The sequence below is a fragment of the Balaenoptera borealis genome, assembly GCF_965194805.1.
Source record: "Balaenoptera borealis genome assembly, chromosome: 16".
NCBI lineage: Eukaryota > Metazoa > Chordata > Mammalia > Artiodactyla > Balaenopteridae > Balaenoptera > Balaenoptera borealis.
Genome location: NC_138872.1, coordinates 12,680,960 through 12,699,668, shown reverse-complemented (window position 1 = coordinate 12,699,668; position 18,709 = coordinate 12,680,960). Strand labels below are relative to the sequence as shown.

General features: G+C 49.9%; 1 protein-coding gene across 2 annotated transcripts in view; it reads right to left on the bottom strand.

Moving 5' to 3' along the window:
- The window catches only part of PREX1 (phosphatidylinositol-3,4,5-trisphosphate dependent Rac exchange factor 1), a 194,532-nt gene extending 176,092 nt beyond the window's left edge, over positions 1–18,440 (bottom strand). Inside the window, exon 1 of one of the 2 annotated variants that reach the window (XR_014236174.1) lies at positions 17,667–18,440. Coding sequence is in view for 1 of the 2 variants with exons in the window: in XM_082362788.1 (XP_082218914.1) it covers positions 17,667–17,879 (213 nt within the window). In the remaining variant the exon portion in view is untranslated. The remainder of the gene's footprint in view (positions 1–17,666) is intronic. The other variant, XM_082362788.1, reaches the window with a different exon arrangement.
- Positions 18,441–18,709: the final 269 nt, after the last annotated feature.

The following is an 18,709-nucleotide window of genomic DNA, read 5'->3' as shown; positions in this document are numbered from 1 at the left end:
GACCCAAGACTCAGGAGAAGGTAAAGGCTTCCAATCTGGGATGATGGTACCAGCACAGAGGAGAGACGCTCCCAGCTGGCATCCCTCCCCTTCTTCTGGTCCCAGCACCCTGGAGTCTTCCTTCCAGAAACCGTGGCTCCCCCACTGCCATGTGGTACAGGTGGGCCCCTCACCCAGACCTGGCCAGTCAGTCTCAGTGATGGGCACATGACTCAAGGCAGCCAATCAGAGGCCACCCCAGGACAACAGACAGACCCTTCCTTAACACAAGCCAAGCAATTCCCGTCTCTGCTGAAGGCAGTTTAAGCTGCGTTTTCTGTCACTTGCAACCAAAGAATCTTGACAACCAGCATTTGCTGATCTTGTGAGCAAGAGCAGTGCTATTACTGTTGTTATTATAGTTATTGTTGTTTTAAAACCTTCTAGATTTGGGAGAAACAAAGCAGGGGAGAGGTTTCCACGGGGCTGCACAAGCGCAGGAAGACACCAAGCCTGACTGGCATGGTACCAGGGTCCTGAAGTCCAAGAGGAGGCCCCAGACAGTAGCTGAGGGACCCCCTAACACCCTTGTAGGAGCTCACTGCTTCCTCTCTGGGATTTGCACCCCAGGATCTCCCAAAGAAGCATAAGTACAGAACAAGATTCAGGAAATAGGACAGATGAATGTGGCAACCTCCAGTTCAACAGCTGATGTTGCAAAAAAGAAAAGAGAATGATTGCCCACAGGCCACAGGAAATGAAGTCAGGATAAGAGAATCACCCTCTAAGAGACAACCACCTTCTCCCCCTCTACTCACCTCAGAGAATAGAAGGACTACCCACAAACTACCAAGATGTATCTCAAACTCAGCTGCCTAAGTGGGGAGGAGGGGGGACTGGATGGGTGTCCTTCGTAATGACAATGAAAATCACATCCTTTTAACAAAAAAAGCACTTTTTTTGCTTATTAAACACATCCTTCTTCCAACGGGAAACCTGCCCCTCCTTTGTTTCTTAAAATATGTAACCCTCTTGGTCTGGCTTTCAGTTTTCCATTTGATAGAAACAACGGCTGGAAAAAATATTCCAACGTCCTCTTAACTGTATTTAAAAAAACAAAAAAAAGCAGAGCAAGCACAATGATAAATGGCAACCAATATTTGGTTTCAATGTCAGGGACATTACAGAAGGGTGGAGACTGTGGCAAACTGAAGACTGCAAGCCCTGTCTAAAGAAGGCAGCTGCTGTTCAGCTCCAGCCAAGTGTTGGCCTGCAGGCATGCAAGCTTGATGTGGGCAGATCTTCTGATTATTTAAGAAATCAGAAATATAAATTTTTGTATGAAATTTCTTGATTTTTCAATGCTGGCAACCAATTAAAAAATTTTAAAACACTGTACAGGCCTGACAAAACCTATTTACGGGCCTGCGCTGGCTTGAGGACCCCCAGTTTGGAACTCATGGTGCTATGGACCCATGGAGGATGAATGATAGTAAGACAGACAGACAGGCACAGACACACAGACACACACATACCATTTATGGTCACTAAAGTTACAGAATCTGAAAATAAAGTTTCCCAAAGGCATCCTCTAGGCACACAAGATTCCTCCAACTCGTCTGGACACAACTTAAAGCTCCCTCTCTGCCCTCCAAGCATCTGGGCTGTTGGACAAAAGCAGAACAATCATGGGATAGGAGTCTGCTTTCAATTTCAAGTTCCATCTCACCCACAAACTCAACTGGTAAGCCTGGACCAAGTCACTGAACAGTTCTGGGCCTCAGTTTCCCCTTCTGGAAAAATGAAATGAATGGGTGAGATGATGTCATGGTCTCTCTCAGCTCTTACAACCCGATTCTAGGATTCTAAGTGTCAATGATTTCTTTGGGTTAGTAAAGACCAAAAGGCCCGGGGCTCCCCTGGTGGCACACTGGTTAAGAATCCACCTGCCAATGCAAGGGACATGGGTTCGAGCCCTGGTCCAGGAAGATCCCACGTGCCACAGAGCAACTAAGCCTGTGCGCCACAACTACTGAGCCTGCGCCCTAGAGCCCGTGAGCCACAACTACGGAGCCCATATGCCACAACTACTGAAGCTCACGTGCCTAGAGCCCGTGCTCCGCAACCAGAGAAGCCACTGCAATGAGAAGCCCCCGCTCATCGCAACTAGAGGAAGCCCATGTGCAGCAACAAAGACCCAACGCAGCCAAAAATTTTAAAAAAATTTTTTAAAAATACCAAAAGGCCCTACAAAGTTTCTTCAGCCCCCAGTTACTAAATCAATAAAAGAACTGGCAACTTGAACAAAGACGCATGTACTCTGTAATTGTGAAAAGCTGAAATCTATGTAAATGCACAATATAAAAGGAATGGTTAACTGATAATAATTTTATTAGTATATTATATTATGTTATTATAATAATTATAATTATAGCTAATGAATACGGAGTACTTACCATGTGCCAGGCACTGTTTTGAGAGCTTACAGATCTTCCGGATCTTAATTCATCTAATTCCCCATCAATCTAAGAGGTGGGCACTATTTCCGGAAGTGAGGCATGCCCAGGTAAAGCAGCTTGACCACATTACACAGCCGGTAAGTAGCCAGGATTTTGTTGCAGGATGGGGGACCCCTTCCAGGTCCCGAGAGTGGGCTCTTGTCTACACCTGGAAATGAACTGTCCGAGGAGACACACGTGCTGACAAAGCAAGAGACTTTACTGGAAAGGGGCGCCTGGGCAGAGAGCGGCAGGGTCAGGGACCCCAGGAGAACTGCTCTGTCACGTGGTTCGCAGTCTCAGGTTTTATGGTAATGGAGTTAGTTTCCGGGTTGTCTCTGGCCAGTTACCTTGCGTGGCCCATAGTCTGAGTCTGGGTCCTTCCTCGGCGCGCACGCATCTCTCAGCCAAAATGGATTCCAGCGCGAAGTACTCTGGGAGGTTGGTTGTCTCCTCCCTCTTCAGGCCCCTCCCGAATTCTTCCGGTTAGTTTTCCACAGCGGCACCGTGTTCCTTATCGGGACCTCCGGTTGTGAGACAGCTCAGGCGAGCGGGCTTGGCCAAGGTGGGAGGTTTCAGTCAACAGTTCCCTAACAACTCGACCTGGACAGAGCGGATCCAGAGCCCCACGTTTCACTACGAAGCCATTAAAGGCTTAGTGATGAAGAGTGCTTGGCAGGGACACGAGGAGCTGCACAGAAGGGGCAAGAGAAGTAAGACGAAACATCGTGTGTGCGGTGTGATCACACCTCAGCTCGAACAGAACGCAAAGAGCAAGCAGGAAATGTACCAAAAGGTGAAGTGACTGTTTGGAAGGGTGAGATCTTTTTGCTTGTCTTTATTTTCCAAATGTTCTACAAAGAGCAGAGACAGCAAAAACGGCCAATGCGTGGAGGGCGTCCCTGGAAGCCAGCTCTGTGCCCAGCACCTACTATTTTACTCCACCTAACCTTCTCCTGTCAGCCGCCCCCCCCGGGGGCCCAGATGTTTGCCTGCCCTGTGACTGCTGACTCACCAGCATCTACAACAAAGCCAGGCACTCAGTAGACACTCAATGAAATGTGTGGACGAGAAGAAGCCTACGGGGGAGAAACAGAGATTTCCCCTCTTTATAGCCGAAGAAACTGAGGCCCAAGAGGCATTTGCCCAACGCCACAGAGCAGGTAAGTAGTAGCCTGGGACAAGCACTGGCAGAGCCACATCTTAGTGGAGAGTTCCTACTACCCACACAAGGCTAAAAGTCACACACAGTCAAAATCGCCAAAGAAGGCAACGAAATATGATGCATGATCCAGGATTGGACCCTGGACTGGGGATGGGGAAGGAGGGGAGGGGAGGTATAAAGAACATTTTTGGGAAAATAGGTGAAATTTGAATATAGATTGCAGATTGTATAAATTTTTTTTTTTTTCCGGCTGTACCGCATGGCTGGTGGGATCTTAGTTCCCCAACCAGGAACTGAACCTGGGCCCTCGGTAGTGAAAGCGTGGTGTCCCAACCACTGGACAGCCAGGGAATTCCCATGGATTGTATAATTTACTATCAGTGTTACATTTCCTGATTTTGTTCAGTGTCTTGTGGTTATATTAGAGAATGTCCGTGTTCTTAGGAGATACATGCTGAATTATTTAGGGACATCACGTCTGCAATTACTCTCAAATGGATCAAAGTAATAATAATAATAATGTGTGTGTGTGTGTGTGTATGCACACATATGTGTGTATGTAGAGGGCAGGGGAAGTGGGAAGGAAGGGAAAGACGAGGGGAGAATTTTAAAACAAATGTAGCCCAGGGCCAATTGGTGACTTCAGGTGAAAGGTATACAGGGTGCTCTATATTCTTGAAATGTCAAAATAAAAAGCTACCAAAAAATTAACTTTGAAAAAATGCATTAAAATGTCCACAAATACAGCACACTGGAGTTCTACGACTAGACCCCCGAACATATGTAGAAACGTATAACATATACAGCCAGGTACATACATAAAACATCATTTTATCATACTTGGTTCCATAAGAGAGAGCCTGTAATTGAACGGACATAAGGGAATGGGCTTTTGACACACACGCCCCCACTGTATTTATTACCTTTCTGATCGAGGGGAAATAAACCTTAAAAGACCACCCAATCGACAGCCTGGCCAGCCATCAGCTAGTGGCTGGAACCACACAGAGCTCCCTCTGCCCTCCCAGCGTGGTAAAGGCAGGAGGTCAAGGTTGCCAGCCTGCAGCCACTCCCCACGCTGGGGTCCATGCTCCCCAAAGTCAAGGAACCAGGGAGGCCTGGTGGCAGGAACCAGGAGGGCCTCTGCCACAGAGTGCACCCCATTCAATCCCTTTCACTCACACATTCACTCCCTCGACCCACACTAACAGAGCACCCATTATGTGCTAGGTGCTGGAGGGGTGTCAGTGAACACAGCAGACCACATGACATATCCTAGTGGGGTAGACAGACACTAATCAAGTAAACAGACAAGATTATTTCAGGGAGTGACAGGTACCAAGAAGAAAACAGGTGTGGTGATACAGAGACCGTGACTTGAAGGCTCTCTGAGGAAGTGACACTGGAGTTACAGCTGAACAAGAGGGAAGGACCCCTGATGCATGGCACAGTTAAAGGTGATGCAGGCAAGAGGAACAGCAAATGAAAAGGTTCACCAGCCTAGCAAGTTCAAGAACAGAAAGAAAGCTGATGGGACTAGGACATAGTGAATGCAGGGAGAGATGAGGTTGGCATGGTGAGCAGAGTCCAGATCACAGAGGCCTTGTAAGCCACAGCAAGGAGTCTGGATTCAATCAACCTCAATTTCCTGCTCCCCTTACCTTTAGCACAATGGGGATGGGGAAGAAGGAGATCCTTTTTGATTGCCATTGCCTCATCAAACAAACGAGAATGAAATGGCAGGATATTAGACCTAAACCCAACCCTGTCAATAATTACATTAAATGTATGTGAGCTAAATAGTCTAATTAAAAGGCAGAGACTGTCAGTATGGATAAAAAAGCAAGATTCAGCTCTGTGATGCCTATAAGAGATGGACTTGAAATATATAGACACAAAGAGGCTAACAGGAAAGAGATGGAAAGCAGAAAGCATAAGTGAGCTGGCATGGCTATATTAATATCAGACTAAAGAGACTTCAAGACAATGAGCATTATCGGGGTGAAGAGCAGTATTTCATGATGATAAAAGACTCAATTCATCAGGAAGACATAATCATAAACGTGTATGTTCCAACAAAAGGACTTTAAAGTAAAACTGAAAGAATTCAAGGAAGACATACACAGACCTACAATCATAGTTGGAGACTTCTACCAGTAACTGGTAGAACAAGAGGACCAAAAGTCGGTAAGGACACAGAAGACCTGAACAACACTATAAACCACCCTGATCTAAATAACATTTGTTGAACGTTCTACCCAACAACAGAGGAGTCCAGGCAGACCTCATTTTATCGCGCTTCACTTTATCATGCTTCACAAATATTGTGTTTTTTACAAATTGAAGGTTTGTGGCAATCCTGTGTTGAACAAGTCTGTAGGCACCATTTTTCCAACAGTATTTGCTTACTTCATGTCTCTGGGTCACTTTTAGTAATTCTTACAATATTTCAAACCTTTTCATTATTATTATATTTGTTATGGTGACCTGTGATCAGTGATCTTTGATGTTACTATTGCAATTGTTTTGGCATTTTTTAGCAATAAATATTTTTTAATTAAGGTATGTACATTTTTTTTAGACATAATGTTATTGCACACTTAATAGACTACAGTATAGTGTAAACATAACTTTTATATGCACTGGGAAACCAAAAATTTAGTGTGATTCCCTGAATTGGAATATTCACTTTATTACGGTGGTCTAGAACCAAACCCGCAATATCTCTGAGGTCTGCCTACACACATTCTTTTCCAGTGCACAGGCAATGGTCACTAAGGCAGACGTATGCTGGGTCGTAAACCAGCATTTCAAAGGGCTGGAAATCCACAGAGCATATCCTCTGAGCACAACAGAATTAAATTAAAAATCACTAAATAATAAGTTATCTGAAAAAGCCCCAATATTTAGAAATCAATACCAACCAGCATGGCTGCTGCAATCCCTATCCCACCCTTAGGGTGACAACATATGACACAAATGTCTCCTAAAGGAGGGAGCCATCAGGCACCTGCCCCATGGCCAGGTCTGAGCCTAAACCCCCACTAGGAGTGGGGAGGGGACCTAAGGGAGCAGATGCTCTGGGCTTATTCTCAACAACCCAATCAGCAAATCACTTCAAGACGTACCAGGAGTCTGTGTTAGAGAGACCAGGTCCTGCCAGGGAGGGAAGTGGCATCCCACCGACATCCCACTTAAGCCATCTCGCTCAAAATGAACCCAATGACTCCACCAACCAATCAATGCACCTCACTTAGGGTCCATCCTGGACAGGGCCAGAGAGGGAAAAAACAACACACAGTGGTCAAGAACATGAACTTTGGAATCAATCTGAGTTCAAATCCACCACCTACCGTGGTGGTAAGCAGAAGCCTGAGATGGCCCCCAGGTGTCCTGCCCCCTTGTATACATGCCCTGGAGGATCTGTTCTCATTTTGTATAGGTGGGACCATGCAGCTGAGTTCATTCCTGTGATTAGGTTATGGGAAGGGGCTATGTTTAAGGGGGCACATGACAAGGACCTGAGGGCAGCCTCTAGGAGGTAAGAGTCATCACAAGCAAATAGCCTGCAGGAAAATGGGGACTTCAGTCCTACAGCCACAAGAAACTAAATTCGACCAAGAACCTAAGCAGAGGCCCCCAAGACTCAGACAAGACCACAGTCCTGGCCAATACCATGACTGCAGCCTCGTGAGACCTGGAGCAGGAAACCCAATTACATCATGCCCGGAATTCTGACCACAGAAACTACAAGGTGATTATCAACAGGGCTGCTTCAAACTACTAACTGTGGAGTAATTTGCTACACGGCAATAGATAACGGATACGTCCTCTCGTGATCCTGGGCAAGTGGCCTCACATTTCTGGGCCTCAGTTTCTTCATCTGCACAACTGTGAGACTACAAAGGAAGCAGGATGTGTAACAGCCTCACCCAGGAAGTAGGGAATGGTTTATTCCATGTCTACTCAAGCCTGTGGAGGGATTTCAGAGTCGGGTGCTGGGGGGGCCTTAACGCATTTTTGAGAAGTTGACCATTTTTTTTCTATCCTTAAGTGGGTTCCTTAGGGAAGGAGATGGCTAATCTCTTCTAGCTCCAAATGCCAGTCATCCCAGAGATGCCCTTGTTCCCAGCTGCCTTCAGAGTACAGAGACCAGGAGTCCGGGCCAAGGGGCCACTTGGTCCAAATGAATTCAGTTGCTTATTTCAAGCCCCAGGAATGATCTGAGGCACTTTTTTCAAGATGAGACCCTGTAACTGTCCTTGTACAAAAAATAGGGAAATACTAAGAATGTAAAACATAACAATAATTTTAATGAAAGAACGACCACCATTGACTGGAGCCTGGCCATGTCCCAGACACTGAGCAAAGTGTCCCAACCCATTTACAGATGAGGAAACTGAGGCCCAGAGAGGGGAAGCTCCTTGCCTAGGGCCACACAACCACTGAGGGGCAGAGACACAATTCAGACCCAGACAGTCTGGGCCAGACCCTGCGCCCCAAAAGTCCACACAAAAATATTTAGCAGTTATATAAATCAAGATAATCACATTATTTAAAAAATATATAAACATGTATACAGGGGAGAGGCTTTTTCTTCCCTTCATTCAACAAATATTTCATGAGGACCTACTATGTGCTAGGCATTGTTCTTGGTGCTGGAGAGAGACAGTAAATTAAAAACCACCCAGAGAAAAGGAGACAGGAAGTGGTGAGTGGGGGTGGAGTACAATTTCGAATTAGAAGTGGGGGGGTGGTCAGAAAAGACCTCATGGAGACCATGACGTTTGAGCAGAGGCCTGAAGGAGTGAGCCACAGGGATACTGTAGAGGAAGAGCATTCCAGAAAGAACAAGTGAGAAGACCTTGAGGCAGGAGCATGCCAGGTGCATCTGAGAAAGGGCCAATGTGGCTGGAGGGAAGTGAGGGAGGGACTGAGAGCAACAGGAGATTCTGGAATTAGATGGCGGTGATGATTGCACAACTTGTGAATACACCCCAAACCACAGAATTGTACGCTTTAGGGGGTAAATTTTACCGTGTGTGAATCACATCTCAATTAAAGGAAAAAAACTGTATGAGAAAAAAAGATGACTAGGAGAGGGATGGGAGAAGTGACAGGGGCTGATCATGCAGGACCTTCCCGGCCACTCTAAGGACGTGGCTTTTACTCTGAGGGCGGTGGCAGCCACAGGAGGGCTTTGAGCGGCACAGCGGCATGACCTAACTTAAGTGCTAACTAGACTCCTCGGGCTGTGTATGGTGAACAGACCGTGGGAGGCAAGGGTGGGAGCAGAGGAGGCGACGGCCAGTTCCAGATGGTGTGTCCCTGGGCAAGTTACCCTGTGTGCCTCAGTTTTCCTCATCTGTGAAGTGGGTCTGAAAAAGACATTTCCCCCAAGGGCAGAGGTGAGAGCTGACACCAGGTAAAGTGCTGTTATGACGGCTGTGAGTGGAGGGTGGAGTCCAAGGTGCCACCTAACAGTTTTTAATCATACAAATCAGTTTCTTGAACAGAAAACAAGGGGTGCCCCCTCCCTCCCGGGAAGCAGGAAGCCATCTCACCCCCCAGGGGCTCCTCAGCCCACTAAGACTCAAACCCAAACTGCTCACCATGTATGTGAGGCCCATGCCACCAGGCCCCCGCTGCCCATGCCAACCTCACCTCCCCTCCAGTCACCCTGGCCTCTTGCTATTCCTCAAACAAGCCAAACATGGTCCTGCCTCAGGGCCTTGGCACATGCCATTCCCTCTACCTGGAACACACTTCTCTCGACTCTTTCCACAGCTGGTTCCTTCTCTGTCACAGGACTCAGCTCAGATGCCACCTCTTCAGAGAGGCCTCCCTTGACCACCCCATCTCAATAGATGCCACCGTCCCTGTCACCAACATATCCCCATTTTATTTCCTCCTTGGTGCACCCACTCTCAAATTGTGTGGACTTGAGCAAGTCACTCAACCTCTCTGGGCCTTAGTTTCCCTACCTGCAAAATAGGTATAATGACGGTCTCTACTTCAGAGGGTTATTGCAAGGGTTCAGAGAGGTAATTCACATAGTACCTGGCACACAGCAGGGCCTCAGTGGACTAGTTTATCATTATTACACCTCTTGTCACTTTCCCAAGTGACCTCTTTTTGTACTGTCCGAAGATTCTATGAGGGCAAGAACCTTGTCCATCTTGTACTGGCCACATGCCGACACCTAGCCCAGTGTCTGGCACTTAGTAGGTGCTTAACGTCCGTTTATTGAGTGAACAAGTGAATTTGTGAATGAAAGCACTGACTGCCCACGCCCCGCTCTGACCCTGGCCTCACCCCTCCTGGGAGTAGCCCCTTGCAGAAGCCACCCACCCTCTCCAGCGAGGGGAGGAAAGACCTCAGATCTCCGTGGCAACTGGCCACCTGCCTCTACCAACCTTCAGTGGCCCTAGTCCCGCCAGCCTGAAATAGCCTCACCTCCCCTGGCCCAGAAACAAGGGATCGGCTGTCAGCTCCACCCTGGGGAAGGAACCAGGCGGGTAAACACAGATTGTGTGTCTGACCACAAGACAAAAGAGGGGCGGGCAGGCAGATCCTCTTCTGGTCCTCCAGGAGCCGAGAAAATAAAAATAAACCTAAAAGTCCACACTCGGCTGGGAGGTTGGAGGGCTTCCCTCCTTCCTCAGGGCTTCCTTCTGCGGCGAGTACTTCCGGGAGGCCGACCGTCCCTCAGCACTCAGCTGTGCCAGGTGCATGCATGACTACACTCAATCCTGGCAGCCACTCTAGGAGGGCTGCAACCATCTTACAGATGGGGAAACCAGGGCTCGTAGCGGCAAAAGGACTTATCCAAGGTCACAGGGCTGGGTTTCAAACCCAGGCCATTTGTCTGTAGAGTCTGTGCTCTTAACCATGAACCCAAGACACACTGCGGAGTGAAAAGAACAAACCGTACCATGCCATGTATGTAAACACATACACATTTACACATACACATCAATGCTATACATGGCTATGTAGGCCTGTAAATGCCCTAAAATGGTCTGAAAGCAGAGCTGGTGGTCAAAGGAGGTTTTAGCCAGTGATTCCCAGCCCGGGGCTATTTTGTCCCCAGGGGACATGTGGCAATGTTTAGAGACATTTCTGATTGTCCCAACTGGGGGAAGGGGATGCTACTGGCATCTCGTGGGTAGAAGCCAAGGCTGCTATTAAACATCCTGCAATGACAGGACAACCCCACGACAAAGAATAATCCCGCCCAGTATGTCAATAGTGCCGAAGGTTGGAAGATGGAGGGATTCACCCCAGACCAGGTAGTAGGGCTGGAAATGCCCCCTGTAGAACCTGTTTGAGGATGTTGAATCCAGGCTAAAACATAAATCGCCAGAGAAGGCCCCCAAGCCCTCTCCCCCCAGAACTCTCGGGTTGGAACCCTGACCAGCTGCAGAGTCACCACCCTTCACCAGGGCTCACCTCCCCCTTGGGGCCGCAACTTCTGCAGGGGGTCCCTCCAGGGGGGCTCTCAGACCCTCCACCCCCTGGCTTGCTCACAAGTTCTTTGTCTCCTAAATTCTGGGGCAAGAACCAGCTCTGACCTCACCTGGTGCCTGCGAAACAAAGCCAGTGGGACACCATACTCTGGTTGCCCACCTCTCACTAGGGTTCCAGCCAGAGAACCTGTGTCTATTGGAAAAAAGAAGAGAAATCACAGAAATCTGGGAGGTAAAGTTCTGCAGCAAGGCATGGCTTACTTCAAAGACTCAACTCTTGCAAAAGCTTTAAGAGAGGAGCAGCTGTAAAGCAGAAAGGATGTGGGTTTCTTAATCTGAGGGTGTGGCCCCAAGCCCAACAGCTCTTCTGCTCGCTGGCCTGATAAAGGGGGATACTCTCTAAGAAAGAGATGCCCCTTGAAGCCTCCAGAAGCCAGGGACACCAACCCCATCCGTCTCTTCTTAAAGTGACAGAGAAATGGTCACAAGAGCAAACACCAGAATAATAGTGAATGGGTGTCCGGGATGCTTATTTGAAGAGCACTCGCATTCCAATGCACGAGTTCTAGCATCCCTGAGTCATCTTTCTCATAAGGACAAGGACCACGTTTGCCCTGTTGATGGCTGCATCTTTGTGGCCTAAAACACTGCCCGGAATATGCAGCAGGTGCTCCCTATACACATACACACTGAGAAAAACAGTCTAATTTCTTTATGGCTTTACCTGTACGTAGCTCTGTTTGCAATACACAAAAGATGGGCCTCATCTAACTCTTGCTGATGCTTAGGTTTTTATCAGCACAAAATTTTCACTTGCTTCCTGAAAATGTTCAGCCCAATACAAAGTGGCCTGGTCCTGGCCCTCTAGCATCCTGAAGCTCAGATAATTTGGACCTTTTGGCTTAATTCTCACCCACCTGGGCAGCCCAGAGGCCTCACAAAGACAGTCATTTGGGTCATGAACACAGCACCATGTTGGGGCAGTTAAGGGTAGCGGTAAAGAATGGGGGCTATGCAGCCAGACTACTTGGGTTTGAATCCCAGCTGGGTCACGCTGTGTGACCTTGGGAAACTGACTTGGCCTCTCTGTGCCTTTGTTCCATTTGTAAAATGGTAAGCACAATAATACCTGGAACTTTTGAGCTGACACACAGAGAATGCTTTATACGGGGCTTACAAACATCTAGCACTACGTAAGTGTTAGCAAAAGTATTATTACTATTGCTGTGCATTCATCTAATAATCATGCTGAAAATACAACTCCTTCCATCGGCGATTTGTAAAAAATATATTCTCATACATATGCATAATTTTACGTGGAAAGGGCATTACAAACAGCCTTTCTTAGAACGTTTTTTCCTTTTTCATCTTTCTGCTTGCCTTTCTTCACAAGATATACATCTTTCCATCTTTTTCTCCAAACTCCTGTAATGTTATACATACAACGTACATCATATTATGCTTAGTGCTTTTTTTCCCAAGGCGGAACTTCTTAGCATCCTACTTTGCACAACACAAGCTTGTGAAAACCCCCCACATCACTGGTTAGGTCATTCTGTTTCAGTGACCGCGGAATTTAAAACGTAGCCCCCCCCACCCCCCGTCCCCACTCCCCAGCACTGCTCCCTAGTGTCAGACTAGGACTACAAAATCTTAAAAAAAAAAAAAAAAAAAATAGTGACAACACAAAACCACAGTTTCTTGTTTTGGCAAGCAGAGCTCCAATGAAAAGAAAAGCTTTCGTCTCCTAACCCCAAAAAGCAGAACCACAGAAAATATTCTGGGAGCTTTCTGCCCACACCCCCTGATCCTCAGGGACCCTGGCCCAGCCAGCTCAGGCAGACCCTCTGGGTGCCTGAGAGTGACAGGTCTCTGTCCTCAGGCAAGGGGAGCCCTTCGGGGGAGGCTGCTGACCACTCACTCCCCACGCAGGAGTCTCTCAGCTCATCCGCCCAGGCTGGATGGCACACCCATCAGGGGACCCACTGGCACCTACCCCTGATGACAGACCCCCCACCCCCCTTGCAGGCAGAGACCCCAAACCAATCCAACCAAGAGGCAAGTGGGTTCAAGGCTCACCCGGCCTCTCTTTAAGGGGGAAGACTTTGAGCCCCAAAGAGACAACCTCAACTGCCCCCCATTGCTGCACATCCTCCAAAAAGCCACCAGAGCATTCTGGGCACCTACTTGTGCCTGGCACAGTGCTAAGAGCGTTAACCTCAGGCTCACTGAGGATTCAGCAACACCCCTATGATGCAGCAGGTGCTGTACTATGCCCATTGTACAGATGGGGAAACTGAGGCACAGAGTAGGCTGGTGACCTGCCCGGGGCCATCTACAGGCGGTGCAGAGTAAAGCCAGGATTTGAACACCAGCAGCCTGGCTCCAGAGCCCCACATTCAACCCTCATGCCGTGAACAGACACGGAGTGCAAAGGAGGAACCCAGCAGCCTGACGTTTCCATTCTTCTAAGTTCTGCCCGCTGTGCGGAAGAGAGAACAGGAGTCACAGAGGGGAAGTAACCAGAGGAAGCAGAGGCAGAGGGTAAGGGTCACAGAGACCCGGGTTCGAATCCCAGTTTTGCCACCCTAATAAGGCAGGTGTCAAGCCCTTTATAAGCCAGATGTAGTCTGTGAAGTGGCTAGGGACATGAGTTCTGGGGTGGGCAGCTGTCTCCATGACCCAGGGCAGCTCACTTAAACTATCTATGCCTCAGTTTCCTCATCTGCCAATGCGGATAAGGACAGCATTTCCTTCATAGGGGTGTTGGAAAGATCAAATGAATTAATAGAAGGGTAAACGATGAATCAGTGTCAGCTCCTACACAGTAATGACTGTCACTGTTATTATCATTATTAACACTGCCCAAGAGTATACACGGTGCGGGCTTCCCTGGTGGTGCAGTGGTTGAGAGTCTGCCTGCCAATGCAGGGGACACGGGTTCGAGCCCTGGTCTGGGAAGATCCCACATGCCGCGGAGCAACTAGGCCCGTGAGCCACAACTACTGAGCCTGCGCGTCTGGAGCTTGTGCTCCGCAACAAGAGAGGCCCGCACAACGCAATGAAGAGTGGCCCCCACTTGCCACAACTAGAGAAAGCCCTTGCACAGAAACGAAGACCCAACACAGCCAAAAATAAATAAATAAATAAATAAATAATAAAAAAATAAATAAAGGAATTCCTTTGAAAAAAAGAAAAAAAAAATCCTTTGTGCTCTACCTGTGCATCTCTCCTAACCCCTTACCCACTGGTACCCACTCATCTTCAAAAAAAAAAAAAATACACAGTGCACCCAACACAGCCGGGGCTTCTAGATGTTGAGATCCAAGGTTCAGCCAAAACCTGGGGCATTTTCTCCCACAATCTCTATGGGGTCCCCCAAGAGAAATCCAGCATCCATACAAGAGGGCTGTCCTTGCCTTTCCATGACTCTTCAATAAACACACAAAATACGGCACCAAAGTCATCAGTCCCCATCGGAGATAGGGGAGGAGGTGCGATCCAGTTCCTGAAGGAGGTGGGCAATGATGGGGAGATTCTAGAGGAACCAGAGAGCCCCAGGCCTGGAACCAAACAAAACCACTGGTTCCGGAGTGCAGATGGTCAAAAGGAAATTCACTCAGAGTTCCTGTCCTCCTTTCAGTGCTGACTCATATCTCACTTCCTCCAGGCAGCCCTCCCTGACTACTCCTGCTTGCTAGATGCTAGAATCCTATAATCTTAATCATCTGTAATATTTAATTATCATATAACAATTAATGATAATAACTAATATTTAGAAATGCCTTACTACCTGCTAGGCACTGTTCTAAGTGCTTTATATATATTTATATAACTCACTTATCCTCTTAAAAACCCTATAAGATCTATTATCATTCTCCACTTCACAGATGAGGAAAGTGAGGTTCAGAAAGGTCAAGCCACTTGCCTAAGGTCACACAGCCCCAGGACCCGACCCCAAGCAGTCTGGCTCGAGCCCAGCCTCCTACTTGGATTTCTGTAAACACCCATTTCACCACCCTTGACTAGAACCTGGCCCTCCTCTAGAGCAGGAACTTAGAACTGGCTTTTCTGCATTTCGCACAATGCTCAGTCTACCCCAAAGGCTTCATTTCTACTGGCAACAGGACCTTAAAACAAGGGACACAAGGAGGCCAGGGCAACCCTACGAGACCTGCCTCTGCCACATGGAATTAAAAGCAGGGAGGGATTACCCAGCATTCTTCCGAGCGGGAACAAGCCCTTAGTAAGTATAAAGGCTGGGAGGAGAGAGTGGGAAGACAGGAGAGAATCACAGCCTGCAAGCTGCCAGCCTCGCTGCCATGGAAAGCCTTGGTAATTAGCAGTTGGTGAAGCTCTAAGCCCTGGGTTTTCAAAACTGAAAGATCTTGGGTTGTTTAGGGACCGTTTCCGATGGAGCCAAACAAGAGAGGTCTCCTACAGCTCACAAACGAGGTACCGCTAGTCAGGTTACACAACCAGGTGTCCCCAAGGCACCAGCTTGGGGACACCCAAAAGGACAAGGCAGAAAGAAAGCCTGGATTCCCCTTCCCTCATTTGACAAGTGGGGAAACTGAGGCCAGGACATGTGCACGAGTGATCCAAGACGTCCAAGTCGGAACCAGCTCATCTCAAAACTGACAGGTCAATACAAAAAAAACAAAAACAAAACTGATGAGCTCAGCAAATTCAAAGTGTCAAGGAGATAATATGGAAGTAGAGAAATCTTTTTTTTCCTGTTTCTTTAATAATAAGGATGGTTGATTCCAATCAATTTCCATCATTCCAGCTTCCTCAGACTCTACACATGGACAATTTAAAACCACAGTTAACCCAAATGCCATCTCTATCTGTTCTGAAAGGCACCACACCATCCAGAGCAAGGATGTGGGAGGAAGACGTATATTTTCTTTCCTATTAATATAAAAATCGGCTTGTCTTTCCTCTTTCCCTTCCAGACTGAGAAGCAGGGAGTGGCTAGAAGGAGAAGTGAGGAGTTCCCTAGAATCTGACGTTGCTCAGAGATACCAGAGCTGTTTACATCTTTAATTCAGAAACTGCCAGCTTCAAACTGAGCAGATTCTTTTCTTTTCTTTTCTTTTTTTTTTTTTAACTGTGAGAGAGGGAGGGATGGGAAAGAAAGGCCAACCCTGCCTCATTCTCACAGGCCTTTCTAGAAGGGTCCTTTAGCCAAATGGTTTTCAATGCCTCTGCACAACTCTCCTCCCCGCCCATCCACCCCTCAACACACACACCTCTTTTCACAGAGAGAAGGGCTCTGTCCTCCTTGAGTTAAAACTCGGACCTCACACAGCCTCAGCTGCACCCCCAAGCCACGGGGGACCCCAGAGGATGCCAGAGTCTCCCTCTTTCCCCCCGAGACTGGGAGCTGTAGAGCCTGGCTCTGGGGTTTCTGAAGGAAACACCATCCGCCCCCGCCCCCCCCAACCAGCCCTTCCTGAACCAGGATTAAAAGACTTCCTAGAGCAGAGAAGGGAGTAAATGAGGTCCCAGCAGGAGATTTGGAGATTAAAGACCTCAGAGTCTCCTAATTTCCAGCAAGGCTCACCCCACTCCCACCCCCTAGCCACTTTTCTCACTTCCTAGGAGAGTAGGGAAGTGGCCCCTTCCTCCCTCTCACAGAGAAAAAAAAAAGGAAGAAGAAGAAACAAAAAAAGAAATGCAGCCGAGAATAGGGGTTTGGAGCACTGGCTGGGACTGCCCTGGTTCAAAATCCGGTATCCCCAATTAACCAGTCGTTTGATTCTGGGCAAGTTACTCAACCTCTCTGGAGCTAAACTCTCCCATCTAAAAAATGAGGGAAATATTCGTCCCTACTTCATGGGCCACTTGTGAAGGTTCAACCTTCTCATGACAAACGTAGGCTCCTGGCACATAATAAGCGCTCAGTTATTTTACAGAATCTGACTCTGTGGTTTTGCAACTTGGAGTTGGGGATGGGGAGGATGGGACTGAACCTCGGAGTCGTGAGTTCGAAACCCACTGTCCCCAAGCTCCAGCAAAAGCGTGTGCGTGGGAAAGAGGGGTCCTACCCCAGGGTTTTGTCGACTCTGTCCCTACTCCGGGTTTTGGGTTTTATCCTACTCTACTGGGCGCTTAGGGACTCTGGGCTCTAGGATTTCTAGGGTCCGTCCTAGATGAGTAGTCTGTGATGCACTAGGTGGCGAAGAAATCCCCGGGAAAAAAAACGCAGAAACCCAAGCTCCCGGCGCCTGGCTCCCAGAGACCCTGCCTCACGGATGTAACTAATTTTAAAACTATTTGAAAGGCGGAGAGGGGGAAAGAAAAAGACAAAAGGGCAGCGTGCCGTGGGGAGAAACGGAGTGAGGGAGACCCCGGGTCGGGGCCGGCCAGGGAGGCGACAGCCCAGCTCTGGAGGAGGCCGCCCTCCCCACGTCTGAGGCGATTCTCGCGCCGCCCGGGGGCCGTGGCCACAGGTTGTGGGGACCACCCCGCGCCGGAGGCCCCTGCGCTCCGCAGCGGGGCTGGCGGCCGGAGCGGAGGCTGTCCCCGCGCTCCCCGGGCTACACTCACCGACTGCAAGAAGCGCAAGGTGCCCACGTAGTCCCTCTCGGTGCCCAAGATCTCGTTGAGGACGCAGAGGCGGAGGCGCAGCTGGCGCTCCGACTCCCGGGCTGCCGCGCACTGGCCGGAGATGGGCGCAGCGGCGCCGGGTGCCCGGGGGTCCAGGTGGGCACCGTCCCCAGCCCCGTCGCCGCTGGGATCGCTGCCGCCAGGCACCTCCATCCTAGCGCGGCCGCGCGGCACCGGCTTCTTCCCCCGCGCGGAGGTCGCGCCGAGCGGCGACTCAGGCGTCCAGGCACCCCATCCCGGACGGGGCGCGCCGGCGGGCCGGGCTCAGCGGCGGGCCCGGCGCATGGCGCGGCGGGCGAGCAGGCGGGACTGGGGGCGGGCGGCCCGGGCCGAGGGCGGAGGCAGCGCGCGGAGGCTGGACGAGGGGCGGGAGGGGGCCGGCCCTCGAGGCTCCCAGACGGCCGGCCAGGCCGCCGCCGCCTCCCCCCGCCGCCAAGGGAGCGTCTGCCAAGTGCCACGCCGCGCTCGGGCCGCAGAGGCGCTCCGCGCGCGCACTGGGCCCTTTGGAGACGCGCCGCGGCGCTGGGCTGCTACGTCGGAAGCTCGGCTCGGCCTGAGCTGGGCGCCGGGGGCTCTTGGGCGAGAATCTTCCGCGAGGGGCCCCGCGGAGCCCCGAGAGTCCGAAGCAGCGCGCCCGCCGCGGCCAACGCACCAACTCCGCGCCCGGACGCGTGGCGCCCCCCGTCCGCCGCGGGCTACGCCACTCCCACCCCGACACACGCGACACCCACCGCGCGCAGCACAAACACGCAGGTCCGGCCGCCGGCTGCCGCCGCTCGGGCTGAATCAACACCCGGTTGGAAAAGCTGGCAGCGGAGCCGCTCAGGAGCAAGCCCTCCCCACCACGCGCGCCCCCGCCGGCCCCGGGAAGAAAGCGGTGACCCCAGCCCCTGCCTTTGGGACACCCAGGCCTTTGGGTGCCCTCGGGCACTGCCACGACCTTGGGAAGGAAGACGCACAGCTCTCTCGTTCTCTCTCTTACT